Here is a 15,921-nt window from a genome sequence, read left to right on the forward strand (position 1 = left end):
TTGTAGTTTTAGTAGAGACGGGGTTTCACCATGTTGACCAGGATGGTCTCGATCTCTTGACCTCGTGATCCACCCGCCTCGGCCTCCCAAAGTGCTGGGATTACAAGCGTGAGCCACCGTGCCCAGCGTACAGAAAATCTTTGAATCCACCTATGACTTGGAATCCCTCCCTACCGCCTGCCCACCTGCTTCATTTTCAGCCAAACCAATACACATCTTACATGTATCAATTGATGTCTCATGTCTCCCTAAAAGATATAAAACCAAACTGTAGCCTGACCACGTTGGGCACATGTTCTAGGATCTGCTGGGGCTGTGTTACAGGCCATGTTCACTCCTAGTTGAAGAAATCTCTTCAAATATTTTAGTTTGGTTCTTTTCGTCAAGACCTTCCCTTGTTTTCAGATTAAAACCTGTGAAAACAAGAGGCAGCTCACACACTTCCAGTAAACAGCAGTACAGTCCTCACGCCGCTGTCTGAAAGAGGGAGCTTCCTTCTGGGCAAGAGGAACTCAAGCAGGGTGGGATACAGAGCACCAGGGCTCTGGGCTCTCTCTCAGCCCAGCACCCAGTGGGGCCCTGCCGGGCAAGGGCAAGTGGCAGGCACTGGGCAGCTTGTGTGGACACAGCCCTGGCCTGACCCTAAAAAAGCACATGCTCCCTGCCTTCAGGGTTCTCTTGGGGAACACGGACTTGGAACTTAGCGATACAGTCACCATTACAGACAGGTGACCTGAGTCAGCTCTGAGCCTTGGACTGGGAGGGAACAGGAAAGATGAGAATGCTGGTGGGATGGGGACACTATCCAGGAAGGCTGCCCCAGGGAGGAAGCGCCAAAGAAACTTGGCAAGGTGAACAGGGACCTGGGGCCGCTCATTCATTTATTCATGCTTTCTTTAACAAACATTTGTAGAACTATTAAACTCCAAACACTGCTGAGGTACTGAGGACAGATGTGAATAAAATACAGTTCCTCCCTTGGAGAAACTTACAACCCAGAGGAGAGGACAGACACATCTATAAACAATTACAGCCCTTAAGAAAAGTAGGGGCTGCATCCAAATATGTACCAGTCCATATGTGAGCAGAGAGGAGGTATGGGCACGCTGACCTGGTCATGAGCAAGGGGTAAAAGGTGAGGGCTTCCAGGCAGACAACAGGGAAGGCTCGCCAGGCAGAGGGGCACAGGGAGAGAGAGAGAGAGATGCCACAAGGACCAGTTCATTGTCTCGCCTGGCTGAGGAAGTAGGTGCCCTGGGGGAGAGGAAGGTAAGGAGGCAGGGAGTCTGAACTCAGACCAAGAGGGCTGTGAATGCGCAGCTGCAAGGTCTTGGGGCTCCTGGAGGGTGCTGGCAGGATGCTGGTTAGGATGTGACTATCCTAACCTGAGAAAGGAGGGACAGGATGGGCTGGCAGGGGAGGGGAACACAAGGTGCTGAGCCAGGGTGGCTGGTGAGGATGGGAGAGGCCCAGCAGGGGAGGGAGGGCAGTCTTGGAGGGAGCAGGGCCTCCTTCAGTGCTTGAAATGAGGCCAGGTGCTGATGATGTTGTACAAAGCCTTCCCAGGGGACAGGATGTCGACCACATCACTGTGGCCCATCAGCAGGTAGTTGGGAGTCAGGTACCCCTCGACTACGGCACACTGGATCAGGTCCTGGGCCGCCTCCAGTGCTGCAGCATTTGGAGGGTTTTCTGCAAAACACATTTTCCCCATCAGTCATTAAGGTCTCAGAGTTTCTTGATCAGGGAAGGGACAAATACCTAGATTCCAATTTCCCTCTTCCCCCACCCTGCCCCACTCCACCATCATCATAGCCAACACTTTCACGTAAATTGTGGCAACCAGGCACAAACAGAAAACAAGGTCATTGCTTTCTCTGATGCCTCCGTGCCAAAGTTTATTCCAGAAAGTTTAAAAACTGCTCTGGAGGAGGACTACGGCACAGCACACTTCTGAGCAGGTACAAAGCAAATACAGCACCACTGGGCCGCCCGCTGGCTTTCCAGACAGGCATTGGTGCGCCCCAAATTGTTGCCATGGCTACCAATAGACGGACGCATTTGCCAACTGAGAGATAAAAGCACTGAAGTTTGCAAAAGACTTTTCCCCCCGCTTGCTCCATGTTTGCCTTGGATATAAAGTGAGGTGGAGCTAGGCATGGGCGTGGGTGGATTTGGGAGTAAATGCTCTGTGTGAAAGGGTATCCTGGTGGCATCCTCTATTGAGAGTCCACTTTAAAGCTAACATGTTGCATTCACACTGCCAGACACCACAGGGCTGCCTTTCCCCCCGTGCTTCCCGTACTTCACCCCCAGCACCCCTCTAACCCCATGCTCATCCCTTACCTACAAAGTTGCCGATGAAGGCAATTCCTAGGGCAATATCGTTGAATCCGTAAGTGTGGGAGCCTTGGATGTGCCATCCAACCCCTTCATACACGCCGCCATCCTGGCCCACCAGGAAGCTTGGATCAGGAAAAGAGAATGAAGAAAGTCACTCTGGGAAGCAGAATTCAAATACTTCACTCCTTCAACCATTCATTCCTTCTATCATCCATGTATCCAATATCGGTGGGCGTCTCTTACGTGCCAGTGTGGACAAGGAAGAAAGAAAAAACACCACAATCCACTTCAACCTGTCCTTAGTTCCCACCACACCACTGAATGTGACCCCTCTAAGGTGAGCAGTGGCTTCCTGGCACGAAGTACAACGGACACTTACTTTACTTCTGGACTACGCTGATGCTGCTGACCACTCTCTTAAAATGCACACCCCTCCTGGGTCTCCTCCCCCTGCTCTCCCTCAGGCCCCTCTGCCACCCGCCTTCCCTTCCTCAAACGTGGTGCTCCTCTGCACTCTGGTCTAGGTCCTTTTCTCTCCGGGCAATTATTCCCACAGATTCAAGTATTACTTTAAAAACACGTCCAGGCAAACCCACCTTCTTCTAAAATTTCTCCAGCTAGGAGATTGGACAACACGCCGAATGCCTTCCGCCCTTCACTCAGCCCACCTGGTCACTAGTCAGAGCTTGTCCATCGTGTCTCCTACACAGCTTCTAAATTCCTTCACTTCTCTCTAGGCCGACTGCTCCAAGTCACCGGATCACTGCAATAGCTTCTTGCCAGAGTTTTGCCTTCTTCCAGTCCATTCTTAAAGTAGCACCCAGAGTGATTTTTCTAAGATACAAATCCTACCACAGGGCATGACCTCCTAAATAGTTTGCAGCTGCCTTTCAAATAGAGCCAGTCTCTCCGAGCCCGCTATGAAGCCCTCCACAACGTGGCCCCCACAGGCCCTCCCATCTGTACCGCTCACCTCTCCTCTCTTTCAAATCTTTTTGCAGTGCTCTGTCTGTACCCCAGGCACTGGCAAATGCTGTTCCTCCTCACCCAGATGCTCTTCTTCCTTCTTTGCCTGAATAACCTCCACTCTCCCTCCTTATCCATGTCCCAGTGAGGATACTCCTCCCTCTAGAAGCCCTTCTCAGACCCCAATCACCCCCTGCAAAGTTTTTATCAGAGGCTCATCCTATACATTATTCTGTTCTGCATCCATCACAGTGCTCGACGCTTTGAATTGTAGTTACTTGCCATCCTTCCCTCTCTCATATCTATCACTGAAAGTTGTCAGAATCAAAATGGAGTCACTTGTGTCAAATTCTAACAAAAATGAATAAAGCTGGGAGGTTGAGAAGGGAGGACCCTCATGCACACAAGCCTACAATAAGAACTAGCAAAAAGACTCTCTGAAGGGCTCTTAGGCATCCTGTAACAAGAACTTTTGCCAAAAACTTCTGAAACTGCAGCTTGTTACTAGTCACAGGGACATCTGGCCAATGGGGAACACTTGCCCGACACACTGTCTCCACGAATGAAGTGGTGTCATTTCCTGCCTCCTGCGATAAGCACCAATGTTCTCCAGTGTTCCTATATTTCAAAACAAATTATACTTTTCCCTTTGCCTTTAAAAGCTTCCCCTAGCCTCAACCTCTTTGGATATGCCTGTGGTTCCCATAGCATGCATATCCCAGGTTTGCAAATTTCCTGCACACTCCCAGATAAACTAATTATCTTTGCTTTCTTGCTTTTGGTTTTGTTTTTTCAGACAGGGTCTCATTCTGCTGCTCAGGCTGAAGGGCAGTGGCTCACCATGGCTCACTGCAGCCTCAAACTACTAGGCTCAAGAGATCCTCCCGCTTCAGCCTTCCAAGTAGCTGAGAATGACTCCAGATGCATGCCACCACACCTGGCTAATTATTCTGTTTTTCTATACAGACAGGGTCTCCCTATGTTTCCCAGGCTGGTCTCAAACTCCTGACCTGAAGCAATCCATCAGCCTCAGCCTCCTAAAGTGCTAGGATTATAGACATGGGCTACTGTGCCTGGCCAAAATCATTATCTTTGGAGAATCTCTCTCTGTTTGTTGTTAGATTGACATATCTTGTAACAGCTACCAGTTACATAGTAGCTGTCCGATAACTATCGATTAAAAAGCTGGAAAATAATGTGTGAGTGGGTGCTTTGTCCTGATGACAGTCCACATCAGAGTTACAGATGACATGTCATGAGACTAGAGCAGGAGACGGATAGCGCAACAGGTTTTGAAAAGTCAAGGAACAGGGATCGCGTCTCTAAAGACTGAATGACAGAGGAAAACAAACATTCCCTCAACTGCTAGTATTTTCCATGTGGAATTTCCAGATTTATAGTCCGTTTCCTGTTACCTGCGCTAAATAACCACAGCACACCTATGGAAAATCTTCAAAAGTGAAGCAAGAGTTCCCTCCTGTTTGCAAAGGCTGCTTTTAAAACAGGAGTTAAGGCCAGGCACAGAGGCTCACGCCTGTAATCCCAGCACTTTGGGAGGCCGAGGCGGGCAGATCACGAGGTCAAAAGATCGAGACCATGGTGAAACCCCATCTCTACTGAAAAATACAAAAATTAGCTGGGTGTGGTGGCACGCACCTGTGGTCCCATGTACTTGGGAGGCTGAGGCAGGAGAATTGCTTAAACCCGGGAGATGGAGGGTGCAATGAGCCAAGATCGTGCCCCTGCACTCTAGCCTGGTGCCTGGCGACAGAGCAAGACTCTGTCTCAAAAAAAAAAAAAAAAACAGGAGTTAAAACGGAGAGAGACAGTAGGCCCAGAACAACACATTTGCAAAAGCACATTTACCTGAGACTTTGTAAGATATGTTGTGATTAAGTCACAAATGAATAATTGAAATATATTATACTCCAGCTGTAAATCCTTCCTATGAAAATTCCAAGACACCTTCCAAGTAGCTTTTCTACTCCATTAGTTTAATGTGTTTCTTTATTACAGACCTGGCATTAAAGGTACCAAAAGAGAATATTTTGATCTCACTCCCTATCTTCAAACAGATGAAGTATTTTCCCTACTGTAGAGATGAGACAAAAGAGGCCCCGAGAGGTTCAAAGTTTCTACATCCATAGAATGTGGTGAGTAACACAGAGGACTAGCAGGATTCTAACATCGGAGAGAGCGAGTTTGGAGCTGGGCAGACTGAGGTAGGGTTAAGCAAGGCCTTTGTCTCTGACAGGTTAGAAGGGATGGCATAAAAAGGCACAACCCCAGTGTGTGATGCTCCCTTCCCTGTGTCTGTGTGTTCTCATTGTTCAACACCCGCCTATGAGTGAGAACATGCGGTGTCTGATTTTCTGTTCTTGTGTCAGCAGAACTAGGGGAGGGACAGTGGGGGTGGGGGGTTGGGAAGGGATAACATGGGGAGAAATGCCAGATATAGTTGATGGGGAGGAAAGCAGCAAACCACACTGCCATGTATGTACCTATGCAACAATCTTGCATGTTCTTCACATGTACCCCAAAACCTAAAACGCAATAAAATATATATATTTAAAAAAAAAAATTCAACAGAAAAAAAAAAAAAGGCACAACCCTTCACATCCTTTCCTGAGGGTATCACAGTCTTGCTTTATCACTAGGCTTCTAATGCCTTCTCTTCAGAATCTTCCCAACATATAGAGATATGCCCAAACAAGGTAACTAACCGTTAGCTATGCTCTGATGATCCTCAGCCCAGCCTTGCAAACATAAAATGTGTTGCCTTACGGAAAGCACCCAGCCCAAAGGAGGGGCTCAGGAAACATCGGCTCCCTCTCACAGCCTTCCCTCCTATAATCCTGAAGAAAAAGAGGGTTGTCTTCAAGTTGATCCCACTTACTGATAGCCGATGTCACAAAAGTTCCGTGTGTCCATGTGAAAGGACTGTGTATTTCGGACGACAGTCTGGCAGTCTGTGGGCACAGGGCAGCTTGTGCCAGCAGTGTGGATGATGATAACATATTTGGCTGGGAGGTTCATTTTAGGGCAGTGTGTCTCTCTGGCTTCCCAAGCAGATCTTTTGATGATGTTGGGACAAACTGTGGTAAGATAAAAAGCCAAGGAAACAGGAATTTGCTTTTGCTTCCCTGTGAGCAATCACTTAACTACGGGCTGGATCATTCCTCAGCTTCTCCCAGGCCTCCAGCACCCACAGGCACATCCTAATGTAAGATCGTCTGTGGGAGTCTGGGGAAGTCCAGATGGAAATTTTCTGGGTCAGATGGCTGGAACCAAGGGGCTGGGGCAAAAATCTACAGGCCCGATACCCACAGAAATCAGTGTACAAGCGGAAGGGGAAGGACGGTGGGTTATACATAGGCATGGTCGTTGTCTTCCAAAGACTATGCATTGCAGACACATGTGCAGGTGTGTGTGCTTACGTCACAGGGCCACTATGCAGAAGTCAGTGGACTCTCGGAACTGATCACATGTATCTGTGGAAACAACCTGAAATCTAGAAAGAACTGTACAAATATTAAGGAATTATCACTATTGAAGATAGTGGCTGTCCAAAAGCAAGAAACATTTTATTTAGAGATTTGCAATTTTAAAAAGCTAATTTAAAAAATATCATTGATCCAAAGTAAAGGTCCACAGTAGCGAACGTGCTTATTAATTTGACTAGTTTTAGGATGCTGCTTATTTGCTTCAAAATAGTGCATTCTTTTTCTTACTCAGCTTTTTGTTATATGCACTCTGATGTCAGCATCATCTGTGAATGCAAGTTCTTCTCTGAGCTGCGGTTGTGCTGGAGTTTGGCTGGTTTTTGTGTCTAGAAAGGCATGTGTGTTTATGTGTGTTTCCACGTCTCCACATAATAGACACAAATATGTATACAGGTTTACCTCACTCCATTCCCACTCTGTTTTTTCCATAGCCTTTATGCCATCTAACATCATATGTATTTACTTCTTGTTTTGTTCATTTTCTGTCTTTTCTCATTGAAGTGCAAGCTTCCTGAAGGTGAAGAGTTTCATCTGTTTTGTTCACAGCTGTATGCTCAGTACTTAAGGCAGTGCCTGCTATGCAGCAAATATCTGTTGATTGAGTGAACATCTGTGTACATATGTATTTGTTAAGAAAAAGACCGTGGCTATATCGTTCTGATGGGATGGAGAGGATGCCAGGAAGATGCCCTCTCAGAATTTTCCAGCTCTCAAGGTATGAGATGTTCTTGCTCCCATTATCCCACGGAGTTTAATAGGCAGAAAGCACTCCCAAACATGGCTGGGTGGCAACAAGGAGGTGAGGTGGCATGGAGGGTCTTACCTTTCCTGGGCATCACTGGTTGTTGAGGGTCCAGGCAGATCTCTTCTTTCAGAAGAAGTGGCTGAATATACCTGGGTGACAGGTGACCCTTCTGGATGGCATAGGAGATCAGACCCTCTGCGGCTGAGAAGGCAGCGGGGCTGGGACTGCTGCCTTAACAAGGAGCACAGAACTGTCAGTAAGAAACTCCACCTGGACTAGACAGTGGAAGGAGGATGGTATGACCACTTGAGCCTGAATAACTGGATTGAAAGAGAGGAAACTGGCCCAGTTGCCAGAACAGAGGGCCTAAGAGGCAAGAAATTACCGAGATCTCTCGGCAGCCAACATTGACAATTTCTTCCAAGAGCCAAACTAAGACTTTATCCACTCCATCTCTAGGCCAAAGAGCTGGAAGGCAGTGAAAAATACATGCAGGGAAGGCCCACCTGACTGAGTTAGGTATGCGCTAGCACAGGAGAAAAGGCAACCAGGGTTTACTCAGATCTCCCCTGATCGGGTATGCAGTAGACTCTGTATATCTGTTAACTCATAATTCTCACAGAAAACCTCTGAGAGAAACACTGTTACCTAGCCCCAGCTGTCAAATGAGGATGCTAGCAGGTGCTGGTTCCATACCTATTGTTTCTCAGCTCCACCCCTGTTCTGTGCTTTCCTCTGTTTTTCTGGGGGCTAGAAGCCTGCAAGTTATAGCTCCAGATTTCCTTGCCTGCTGCCTTCTGGTCCGTTTCTACCAACGGAAGAAACTGGAAGAAGAGAGGAGCCAGGCTTCTCTGCCTCTGGCAGTCACAGCATCTATGTCAGACAACCTCAGACTACAGAAGTGATGGCAGTAACTGTGAGCTCAAGCAATGTCCGTGCTGGCGTCAGCAATATCACAGGAGTGCAGACCCGTAAAGAGGAAGAGGACAAAAAGTATGCATGTCACAGAATCCAAAGCAGAAAAGAACTTCAAGAGAAGGGCGATCATCAGGGAAAATAAGTATGATGTAGGATGAAAAGGTGAGTGTGGAGCCTGGGGAGTGGAGGAGACTGTACGCAGCTCTCCAGCACAGGGTCCGCGGGGAGTGACCCTTACCTCTCTTACTGCCAAAGAAGGCGATGCCCAGGGAGATGTTGTTGTAGCCCTGGGTGTGCAAGCCTTGGATGTTCCAGCCAACACCTTCGTACACCCTGCCATCATCCCCAACCAGGAAGCTGCCAAGAAGGAAATAATGAGTTTACTGGCAAATGCCCATCAATGAAAACCTCTCACTGATCCTCAAAAGGGAAAGGGGTTCTGGACGCTCATAAATAAGTACTATGTCCCAATACCATAACAACAGGAGGGCAGAATAACCAGTTTTAAACCTCCAAGAGACACGGGAATATGTTTTAATTTTTGTTGTGACTTAGCTTATGTGTGTTTTCCAGAACGTCACTTGAAAAATACTCACTTGGTTCAAAGTGGAATTTGAATGTGTGACACTCAAGGACCTGAAAACATTAGTCCAATAGTTTTCAAGAACTTAAGAATTAATATATTGGGTTTTTAAATTATAGGACCAAGCACTTGAACATTCTCTAAAACAGTGATGCCATATTCAATAGTTTCTTTTATATTGATGCTTTTCTTCAGTTTCTTTTTAGGAATTTTCTTAAGCTCTTCTTTATCATAGAAATTTGTTTAGAATGTTCCTTTTTCAGGGAGGGGAACATCACACACGGGGGCCTGTTGGGGGGTGGGGGACTAGGGTAGGGATAGCAGGGGGTGGGGGGATTGGGGAGGGCTAGCATTAAGAGAAATACCTAATGTAGATGACGGGGTGATGGATGCAGCAAACCACCGTGGCACCTGCGTACCTATGTAACAATGCTGCACGTTCTGCACATGTACCCCAGAAATTAAAGAATAAATAAATTTTTTGAAAAGCTAAAAAAAGTGCATTCAGAAGAAAAAATACAGAATGTTTCTTTTTAACATTCATTTTTAAAATCAAATATATATTGTTTATTCTACTTCTTTTATTACGCCTGCCCTTTTTATAATTTCTCTCCTCCACTTTCCAATTGGCCTTCAGAATTGATGTTTTCACAACTTTGCCATATCCAGCTTTTAATAGATCATGAGTTTCCACAGTAAACTGAACACAGAGAGAATACCTCCCTGAGGTCAAGGAAAGACCCTACACTGACGTCGGCCTGAGGAGTGGGTGGGGAGCCCTGGCACGTTCACCCCTTCCCTGGTTTTGCTGCCAGTTCTTTCACAGGCCCCTTGCTCACTCCTACAGCAGCCTGTGGATAGTCCACTGTGAACAGTCCCTTACAGCTGCTGTCAGCTGCATTGCAAAGACTGAGGATTGTCAAGAGTGTCACTGCAGAAACCTGACTTAGAGACGCAATGGCCGAAATAACTTAGGAATACAGTGACCAAACCAGGCAACACGGCAGTGACAACAGCAGGATGGTGGAGGAGCTGGTGGCAGGGGCGGCAGGTGAGTCGTGGTTGACACAGCACGCACAGTGGGCAGACAGGGAAGACTCCGCCGTCCCAGGGGTGCTGCGGGCCACAACCAGGACCTGCAGCTGCTCTTCTTTGTGTTTAAAAATCAATAAATAAGAAGACATAGGTTTTCCTTTCCAAAATGGATAATTCAGAAATCATTTATGTTTGCCTTTAGAGTTCCGTGGGGGATAGCCCGATTCCCACTCTCTCTTTCCCTCTCCTTCTGCATCTGTCTCCTCATTCTTGAGGCTAAGGGGGAAAATGTTCGGGGCCTCCACTGATGATCCCCAGAGAGGATACTCAATGCACAGTACACAGCTGCTTCATGCTCTCCCTTGTTTTCGCACGGGGCTCTGCTCCCCACCATTGCCAACGTCCACTCTCCCCCCGTGGGGTCCCCGGCCTTGCTGTCAGAGTGGCCCTTCAGGGAAATGAGTGGGACACTGCTTCCCAGGTCTGAGTCCCTGTGAGGTGGGAGGAGCAAAGGCTGCAGTGGCAGGCACCCTGACACAGCTCTGGCTGGGTACACGCTTCCTCGCTCTGGGCAGAGTTCTTAATTCCCTGAACCGTGACTTTCCCACTGGTGAAATAAAGATGAGAATATTTCTCCAACCCCTTCCTCAGAGTAGCCGGGAGGGCCGAACTGGGAGATATTTGTGGAGACCTCTGTAAACTCTAAGTCTTCATGAGTTCCAAGAGCTCAGTTGGAACCGCCGTTGTCACATAGCCTTCCTCGCTTTTTCACAGGAGCGCCAGAATCGAAAGCCACTTGAATAAGTGGCTTAGAGTCACCCCTTTTGCAATCCCCGGAGGATTCGGATTTTATTTCATTTCCTTTTTACCATTTTTATTCATTCTACGAACAATGTTAATGAAGCCCAGAAAATACAGTCACACAGAGAAGGGGAAGTGGAAGCACCCTGAGAGGGGTGATGTTGGATGCAGGCCTCGGGGACTTGGCCAGCCTCTTACTTGTATGCCACATCGCACCAGCCTGCAGTGTAGACAGAATGGGACTGCAGCCCCCGCAGCATCTGGCTGCAAACGCTCTGCTCCTGGCACTCCATCCCGGGCAGCTGGTCTGTGATGACGTAGGCCACAGGCAGGGTCAGCCAGGCACTGCAGCCCAGCGGTCTTGCCCCCCATTCCTTGCGGGGGATAATGGTGGGAGTATCTGTAGGGAAGACCACAGGATGGCACACAGCAGGCCCCGCCCATCTTCCCCCAACAGGCCGCCCATGTGCCCTGACCTCTCACGCTCAGGCACCCCCTGCCCCAAGGGTGGGAGACGCCCTGGGGGAGCCCTTTACCCCCACAGCCCCCTCCCCCTCTCCACTGTAGCTGAACCACTGCCCAGACCCACGCTGCACTCAGCCTGGGGAGTCGTGCCACCTTGTTCCCAGACAGTCTCTCCTTGTCTTTCCCTGAAGGGCAAATCCCATCCCCTACTGCCCCCGGCCTACTTCATGCTTTCCTCCTTCAGAAAGCACCCCAGCTGACCCCGCCGCCCACCCTGGCGCTCTGAGCTGGAAGCCTGATGATGCGTTTTCCTCACTGCCATTTGCCCCGGTCTCAACTGTGTCTCTCGTGTTGCCCACCCCTAAGAACCATGACTCTCTGAAGGAAGTTCTGTCAGTCTCCTCAGCTAGGGGCTCCAGAGCCCACAGGAGGCTCCGTGAACACGGCGTCTGCGCCTCTCTCTTCCAGGCAAAAACTGTCTAGTGGCAGGGCTGTGAGATCCCACCTGTGGCTACAGGCTGCCTGAAGGCTCCCTTTCTCCATCCTCACTGTGGGAGCCCCAAGAGTGCTCTGAGGGACAGTGGAGACACTGTCATGCTGGAGCTGGGGAGTGGAGATCATGTCTTTTCTCTATGGGTTTTTTCTCCTTCTTTTTCTCCTCTCTCTGTCTCTTTTTTTGAGACGGAGTCTTGCTCTATTGCCCAGGCTGGAGTGCAGTGGCACCATCTCGGCTCACTGCAGCCTCTGCCTCTCTGGCTCAAACAATTCTCCTGCTTTAGCCTCCCGAGTAGCTGGGACTACAGGCGTCTGCCATCACACCTGGCTAATTTTTTGTGTTTTTAGTAGAGATAGGGTTTCAGCATGTTAGCTGGGATGGTCTTGATCTCCTGACCTCATGATCCACCCGCCTCGGCCTCCCAAAGTGCTGGGATTAAAGGTGTGAGCCATTGTGTCTGGCCTCCTTCTTTCTTCCTTCATCTGGGTTTCTCTTATTTTTCTCTTGTTAGGCCCAGGAACCCCCTTTGCCTAAGGACTCAGGACAATCCATGGGAGTGGTTGGAGACGAACCTCTTGAGATTCCTCCCCACCCCATGCGCTCTCAGCGCAGACATCGTCAAGTCCTGAGAAACATTTCTGACCACTTAAGAAGCCCCAGCCAATTTCCAAACCGCCTCACCATTGCGGCTCTTGTGAGTGAGCTGCGGGATGCTGCCAAACAGGCCCATAAACCTCTGCGACGAGCCTCTGGCTTCGGTCTCACTCCAGGAGAACTGTGGGAAATCCCCTGCAGGAGAGCACTGGGGCTGGTCCTCAGAGTGCATGTGGCCAGCATGCGCAGAGGCTGGGCCAGACAGCCCACTCCACAGTGCACAGCCTCTCAGCCTCCCCAGGTCACCTAACGTCCTCTAGGCAGCACACAGAGGAGAACCGCAGACGTCTCTGGCCTTGGCCTGCCTCTGCCTCCCACATCTGCCCAGAGAGGCCTTCATCTCCCCACCTCCCCCAGCCTCCCTCCATTCCAGGAGCACTGCAGTCTCACCTGCTCTCTTATCTGAGCTGTGCCACCTTTCCCGGTTCACCTGCAGACCTACTAATCAACTCATGGGTACTCAGCAGGGTGTCACATACCAAAACAGTTATAACATGTTAAGCTAACACACACGTCTTAAGCACCTATTGGTGCCAGACAAAGTTCTTGGAATAGAAATACATAGATCATTGTGACTGCCTTCCAAAACTAGACATTTTAGAGATGATTTATTGTGGATTAGACACCACCAGCCTGTCCTTATGAGGAAGGACATTTCAGAAACAACCCGAAGAAATGAGCAATATTATCCTTTTATCATGGGAGCCAATAAGATTCAAAGAAATTGAATGACTTGTTGACCACCGTAACAAAGGGCAGGCAAGGATTTGAATGAAGATCTGTCAACTCTAGACCGGGACTCCAAATTGCAAAGCTATCCTACCCGCAAGCAAAGGGAAAGCACTTGGATGGGTTTCTGTTACTAAACTTGAGAATGGATCTTCTCTTGCTCATCAAAAGCACTTCTGATACAATGAAAGAAAACTTACCCCAGGCCTGGAGACCCAGAATGGAGAAGGCAAGAAGCCACAGCAGCATCCCCACGTGGTCCCAGGACTGTGACTGCAAGAGTGTGGACGGCGGCCCTGGAAGAGACGCTGACAGTTAACACAGCCATGCTAACTCTGCAAGCGGAGCACCTGCCTATTATGTGGCACCACTCTCTGCCTCCCCTGCCATCCTGTGCCTTCCTGAGGGTCAGCACCTGGCTAGCTCCTGGTCCCTCATAGAAGCCCCAGTGCTGATCTTAGGCCTTTTGGGAGAGAAAATAACAATTTCTAAAATCCTCGAGGTTGCTGTTATGAAAAAAAAACTCTGTGTATGTATTTTCATACCTAGTGGTCCAATTTCATATTTAAGTCTTACAAAATTCCTGTAAGATAAGTATTCTTTAAAAAAGAACCCATTTTCATAAATAAAAAACACTGAGGCTCAGGTGGAGTGAACTACAAACAGAAGCAGGCATGGCTTTACCCCCTGTACCATTTGAGAGTCCCAGGTATGTAAAGTCATTCAGTCCAGTCCTCTACTCTGCAAAGACCCCGGATGGAGGCTCAACTAACCTCTCCGTGAGTGAGAATCATAATAACAGCAGCTGCCACTTACTGACTGCATTCTGTGTTCCAAGGTATTTGCTGAGGACTCCATGGATATTCACTAGTCTCACAATGACCTGTGAGACCCACACTTATCATCAGAACACTGGGCCTCAGAGAGTTTGAGTCACTTGTCCTAAGTTTCCCAGCTACTAGGGTCAGAGCCAGATCATACCCAGGTCTGTCTGACTCCAGAGCCTCTGCCTGAAACCACAACCTGCTCAAGTTTCTGATGATGAACATTGAACTACAGGACCACTATCATCTTTTCAATCTCCAGGAACCTTTCCTGCTCTTCCAGGCAGAAGTGAATTGCTTACTCATGTTCAGTCAGACCAAAACTTCAACTCTATGAGCTACCAACCAAAACATCAACTCTCCCCCCTTAGTTTTCCTAGTGAGAAAGTATAGAGTTTGATACCGAATGGGATAGATCATTCCCCTCCAGGGTTTTTAAACTGCAATCAGTAGTCCTCAGATGGAAAAATTTTAAAACCACCTCTTAAAAGTAGAACTTGTCTACTTCCGGGGTCAGGACAAGCAACAACCTAGCGGATAACACCCACAAGTCCATCGATTCAGGAAAACTGCAGTAAAGACAAAATGAGCCGATCACAAATGAGGAGGCCAGCACCTAATAAATATGAGGGAAAATGTTCAGCCTCCCTCGTTAGTTAAATGAGAGGTGAGGATGCACTTTCCCAAGACTGAAGCCCTGTTAGGAGCTGGCCTCCTGCAAAGCTGCTGGAAGCCACTATCAATTCTGGTTTGGACCCTGGTCATTTAATCATGGTGCTTCTACAACCATGAAACATCAGTGGCAATTCCTGCCCCAAGCTTGTCATATCATACATCCAAAATATGAAGGCTTGAGCCCAGTCCCTGACCTTGCCAGAGACAGGACTGATAGTGTCCCCCATCTGCACCATGAATACAAACACTAAACCGGCAGGATAAGCTGGAGCCAAGGTTTTACCACCTTGGTTCACATTGCTATGCATCCTGTATACTTAAAGAAATATTAGAGCAGGAGATAAGTGAGACATAACAGATAAGAATTCAGGACTCTATAGAAAGGGAAGAAATTAGGTAGAGGTAACCCCAGAACCCACAGCCTTTTCAAGAAACATCTAGGAGGGGTGAAACCAAACTCACTTAGAAGAATTTAGAATAAAGAAAGTTTTCTTATTTGGAAAAATTGTTCCAAAAGGGAGATCAGGGGAACTTTTCCCACCATGTACACATTTTAACTTGATAGACTTCAGTCCTGTTGCTGGAAGAGGGCTTCTGAAGAAGAAACACACTTACACTCAACTCACAGACACCTGTGGGTCCTGTGCTGTCCCAGCCCAGCAGGTCAGGGTGCAGTCGGCTCACTCCTGATTGGCCAGCAGCTCCTTCCCTTCCAGACTTGGCATCCAGGCCCTGCCCTCCTTCTCCAGCTGGTGCCTCCTCCGGCCTTCACTCTCCCTGGCCCTAAGGGCACTCCATCCCTGGGAATGGAACACTTAGACTCTGACTTCTCAGAGAAAAGAGGAGAGCCCAGGATCCCTAACAAAAGATGAAAGAGAAGAGGAAGGCAAAGGGCTGAGGCTCCAAGCCAGCTCCGTTTACAGCACCTGGAGAAACGTAAGTGGGAACACACTGAGAGCACCTGGGGACCCGCCCGGTGAATAAGCCCAGGCAGCTCCTCCCTGGGAAAGGACAAGATTACCCAACACTCCCTGAGTTCCTTCTTCATCCCCAGCCCTTATGCCTGGTAGACCTGGGGTGCTGGGGGTTCTGTCCCTGACATCTGGGAGCTTTCTACCAATAAAGATCTATCTGCTCCAGGTTCCACTGGAGTCACCAGCCAGGGCAGGATGAAGGGACGGAAA

General features: G+C 48.6%; 1 protein-coding gene across 2 annotated transcripts; it reads right to left on the reverse strand.

The window, feature by feature from the left end:
• Positions 1-1,307: 1,307 nt before the first annotated feature.
• On the reverse strand, positions 1,308-15,652 carry PGLYRP3 (peptidoglycan recognition protein 3). 2 transcript variants are annotated; one of them, XM_037733105.1, is made up of 9 exons: positions 15,364-15,652; positions 13,439-13,534; positions 12,537-12,644; positions 11,093-11,294; positions 8,714-8,832; positions 7,636-7,788; positions 6,206-6,404; positions 2,347-2,465; positions 1,308-1,692 (listed from the first exon to the last, which is right to left on the reverse strand). In XM_037733105.1, the coding sequence occupies exons 2-9, from the start codon at positions 13,485-13,487 to the stop codon at positions 1,514-1,516; spliced, it is 1,128 nt and encodes a 375-aa protein (XP_037589033.1). In that variant the 5' UTR covers positions 13,488-13,534; positions 15,364-15,652; the 3' UTR covers positions 1,308-1,513. The 2 variants fall into 2 exon arrangements, with proteins under 2 accessions (XP_037589033.1, XP_037589032.1); XM_037733104.1 differs by having other exon boundaries at positions 15,353-15,652.
• Positions 15,653-15,921: the final 269 nt, after the last annotated feature.

Source organism: Cebus imitator, unplaced genomic scaffold (assembly GCF_001604975.1).
Source record: "Cebus imitator isolate Cc_AM_T3 unplaced genomic scaffold, Cebus_imitator-1.0 Scaffold491, whole genome shotgun sequence".
Taxonomy (NCBI): domain Eukaryota; kingdom Metazoa; phylum Chordata; class Mammalia; order Primates; family Cebidae; genus Cebus; species Cebus imitator.

What these genes read in the sequence shown, in the direction of transcription:
- PGLYRP3 (XM_037733105.1), bottom strand. Translation starts at nt 13,487, where the DNA reads ATGCTGCTGTGGCTTCTTGCCTTCTCCATTCTGGGTCTCCAGGCCTGG. An exon ending in TGGTGCGATGTGGCATACAA is followed by an intron (nt 8,833 to 11,092) that starts GTAAGAGGCTGG and finishes CCTTCTTGGCAG; the next exon opens with CTTCCTGGTTGGGGATGATG. An exon ending in CTTCATCGGCAACTTTGTAG is followed by an intron (nt 1,693 to 2,346) that starts GTAAGGGATGAG and finishes TGTGTTTTGCAG; the next exon opens with AAAACCCTCCAAATGCTGCA.